This window comes from Eimeria mitis, genomic scaffold (assembly GCF_000499745.2).
Source record: "Eimeria mitis Houghton genomic scaffold, Emh_scaff869, whole genome shotgun sequence".
Classification (NCBI taxonomy): domain Eukaryota; phylum Apicomplexa; class Conoidasida; order Eucoccidiorida; family Eimeriidae; genus Eimeria; species Eimeria mitis.
In genome coordinates this window covers 1-3,484 of record NW_013576402.1, presented here as the reverse complement: position 1 = coordinate 3,484, position 3,484 = coordinate 1, and the positions used below count along the sequence as shown (strand labels likewise).

The 3,484-nt window shown below is 59.4% G+C and overlaps 1 protein-coding gene across 1 annotated transcript in view; it reads right to left on the bottom strand.

The window, feature by feature from the left end:
• The window catches only part of EMH_0024120 (uncharacterized protein), a gene marked incomplete at both ends in the record, with an annotated part of 7,542 nt that extends 4,082 nt beyond the window's left edge, over nucleotides 1-3,460 (bottom strand). Inside the window, 4 exon segments of the mRNA XM_013502256.1 lie at nucleotides 2-2,934; nucleotides 2,938-3,004; nucleotides 3,055-3,272; nucleotides 3,374-3,460. Of these exon segments, the coding sequence (XP_013357710.1) occupies nucleotides 2-2,934; nucleotides 2,938-3,004; nucleotides 3,055-3,272; nucleotides 3,374-3,460 (3,305 nt within the window).
• Between the last annotated feature and the right edge of the window lie 24 nt (nucleotides 3,461-3,484).

The following is a 3,484-nucleotide window of genomic DNA, read 5'->3' as shown; positions in this document are numbered from 1 at the left end:
TGCTTCTTGCTGCTGTGCGACGTTAGGCGAAGCAGCAGCTGCTGCAGCTGCTGCTGCTGCAGCAGCAACAGACGCTGATACAGTGGCAGCAGTTGCTGCTGCTCCGAAGACGTCCTCAACGCTGCAGGCGGGAGTGTTTGCTGCAGCACCCAGCTGCTGCAGCAGCAGCTGCTGCTGTTGCTGCTGCTGTTGCTGCAGACGCTGGTAAGGCGTCTGCTGTTGCAGCTGTTCTGCTTGCTGTTGTCCTTGCTGCTGCTGCTGCTGCTGCTGCTGCTGCTGCTGCTGCTGCGCATGCAGACAGGGGGGACTGTCTCCGCGGGGAGTGACGGGGCTGTCTCCTTCTTGTGGGGTGGACCGCGCGCTCAGCAGCGGGGTGCGGTCATCAGCACTTGCTGCTGCTGCTGCTGCTGCTGCTGCTGCTGGTGTTGCTGGTGTTGCTGCTGCTGCTGCTGGGGCCTCCTCTGTCTGACCTGCTGCTGCTGCTGCTGCTGAACAGCTAGTATTGCTGTTGCAGTGGCAGCAGCTGCTGCTGCTGTTACTTCTGGTGAGATCTTCACGCATCCCCGGCGCAGCAGCTGATCCTTGCCTCGACAGTAACTGCTGCTGCTGCTGCTGCTGCTGTTGCTGCTGCTGCTGCTGCTGCTGCTGCGGTTGCTGCTGGGCAGTTAGGCGGCGGGCTGCTGCTGCTTCTGCTGCTTTCAGTGCTGCAGCACCAGCCTCTCGTGCTCTCTTGATAGTTGCTGCTGATGCTCTAGCGAGGGCTAAGTATGAGTTGGTGGGCCTGCGTAGAGCGTATTGCTGCAGCTGCTGCTGCAGCTGCTGCTGCTGCTGCTGCTGACGCTGCTGCTGCAGCAGCTCCTGCTCACGCTTGCGCTGCTGCTGCTGCAGCCGCTCCTCCCGCTGCCGCTGCAGCAAATAAATTTGTCTCTCTACGAGAGAGACTCTATCGGAGGAAGGGGACCCAGGGAATGTTAAGGCTTTTCGAGGCTGCTGCTGCTGCTGCTGCTGCTGCTGCTGCTGTTGCTGTCGGTGCTGCTGCTGCGATGGCAGGCTGTTGTAGGATCTCAGCAGTTGCTGCTGCTGCTGCTGCTGCTGCTGCAGCGAGGGAGAGGATGCAGAGGAGAAACGGGACAGCACAGGGCTGCCTTGTTTGGTTAGATGACGACTGGAGTGAGCTTTTCTGATTTGTTTTTGCTGCTGCTGCAGCAGCAGCTGTTGCTGCTGCAGCTGCAGCAGCTGCTGCCGCAGCTGCTGCTGCTTCTGCTGAACTATAAGCAACGACTGTCTCTCTACGAGAGACAAACGCGGAGACGAGGGGACGCTATAGAGGCTGCGGGGTGTTCCTGCTGCAGCTTCGAAGGACCAGCACCGCTGCTGCTGCTGCTGCTGCTGCTGCTGCTGCTGCTGTTGGTGCTGTTGGTCTTGGTGCTGCTGCTGTTCTGGTTGCTGCCCCTCTTCCTCGTGCAGCAGCTGCTGCTGCCCCTGCTCAGCCTGCTGCAGCGCGTGTTGCTGTTGCAGGCTTTGTGCTGCCTGCTGTTGCTGCAGTATTTGCTGCTGGTTCTGCTGCTGCTGTCGCTGCTCTTGTTGCTGCATCAGTTTTTGTTGCTGCTGCAGCAACGCCTCGTGCTGCTCCTGCTGCTGCTGCTGCACCTGCTGCAGCTGCTGCAGCAGCTGACGCCGCGGCAGCGAGAGCCTAAGATCCTCTGAGCTGCGGCGGGCTGTCTGTGGGGCTACAGCAAGCAGCCGCTGCTGGCTTCCTGAGCTTCTTCTGTACTTCATTTGCTGCTGCTGCTGCTGCTGCTGCTGCTGTTGCTGCTGCTGCTGCTGCTGCTGCCGACGAGCCTCTTGCTCCTCCCGGTGCCGCTGCATCAACGAGGCCTGGCGCTCGAGCAGAGACAAGCGAGGGGACTGCAGCGTGAGCTGCTGATCAGCTGCTGCTCGTAGTTGCTGCTGCTGCTGCTGCTGCTGCTGCTGCTGCTTTTGCTGCTGCTGCTGCTGCTCGATTGCGTACGGCATTTGCTGCGGAATCTCCTCATGCAGAGGAGAAGAGAAAACGGCGAATGCCTGCGGTGACTCATCCTGTTGCTGCTGCTGCTGCTGCTGTAGCTGCTGTTGCTGCTGCTGCTGCTGTGGGTGTAAAGCCACTGCTTGAAGAGCCTTCTGTCGCCGCAGCAGCGGTAGATGAATGTGGTGGTGGTGGTGCTGCTGCTGCCGCTGCTGTTGCTGCTGCTGCAGTTGCTGCTGCTGCAGTTGCTGCTGCTGCAGTTGCTGCTGCTGCTGCTGCTGCTGTTGCTGCTGCTGCTGCTGCTGTTGCTGCTGCCGCTGTTGCTGCTGAGTATGCCCGAAGGGACGGTGGATGATGATAGTGTTTCGCCACCTTGGGTGATGCAGCTGCTGTTGTTGCTGCTGTTGCTGCTGCTGCTGCTGCTGCTGCTGTTGATGCAGCTGCTGCTGTTGCTGCTGCTGCTGCAGCTGCTGCTCATCCTGCCATTGCTGCTGCAGCGGAGGGCTCCTCGGGCCTTTGGTCCTGCGGCGTTTGCTGCTGTTTCTGCTGCTGTTGTCTTTGCTGCTGCTGCTGCTGCTGCTGCTGCTGTTTTTTACTGCAACAAACGACCCCACGTTTGTGGGGTTGCGGACCCTCCCGACGTGATGCAGCCTCCGATGTTGGGCTTGGTTTTGCTGCTGCTGCTGCTGCTGCTGCTGCTCTTGCTGCTGCTGCTGTTGCTGTTGCTGCTGCTGTTGCTGTTGCTGCTGCTGCAGATCTTGCTGCTGATTATCTTGCTGCTGCTCGTCTTGCTGTGGCAATCGCTGCTGCTCCTCTTTTCGCTGCTCCTGCTGTTGCTGTTCTCTCTGCTGCTGCTGCGGTTGCTGCTGCTGCTGTTGCTGCTGCTGCTGTTGCTGCTGCTGTTGCTGCTGCTGCTGTTGCAGCTGGTCNGTTGCTGCTGCTGCTGTTGCTGCTGCTGCTGTTGCTGCTGCTGTTGCTGCTGCTGCTGTTGCAGCTGGTCTAATGCCCCCGCTAATGCTTCACTATTTTGCACATCCTTTCCGGACCACTGGTCTTGTCTATGGTCTTGGAGCTGCTGCTGCTCCTGTTGCTGCTGCAGCTGCTGTTGTTGCTGCAGCTGCTGTTGCTGCTGTTGCTGCTGCTGCTTCAGCTCCTGCTGCTGCTGCTGCTGCTTATGATGTTTGTGTTGCCGTCTGAACAGCTGCTGCCTCCTAGGAGAGGCTGCAGCAGCTGCAGCAGCTTCTTGGGGTCGGGCTTGTGTCTCCTCCTGCGTACACAGAAACAAGCTGCAGTTCTTGCTGCTGCTGCTGCTGCTGCTGCTGCTGCTGCTGCTGGCTATTGTGTTTATGGTGGTTAGATAAGAAGCACCTTTATTGTTGGGGAAGCAGCAGCAGCTAAAGGTGCAGCAGCTTCTGCTGCTTGGTTGTCTTCATGGTGTTGCTGCTGCTCTGCCATAGCCTGCTCGTCTTGCTGCTGCTG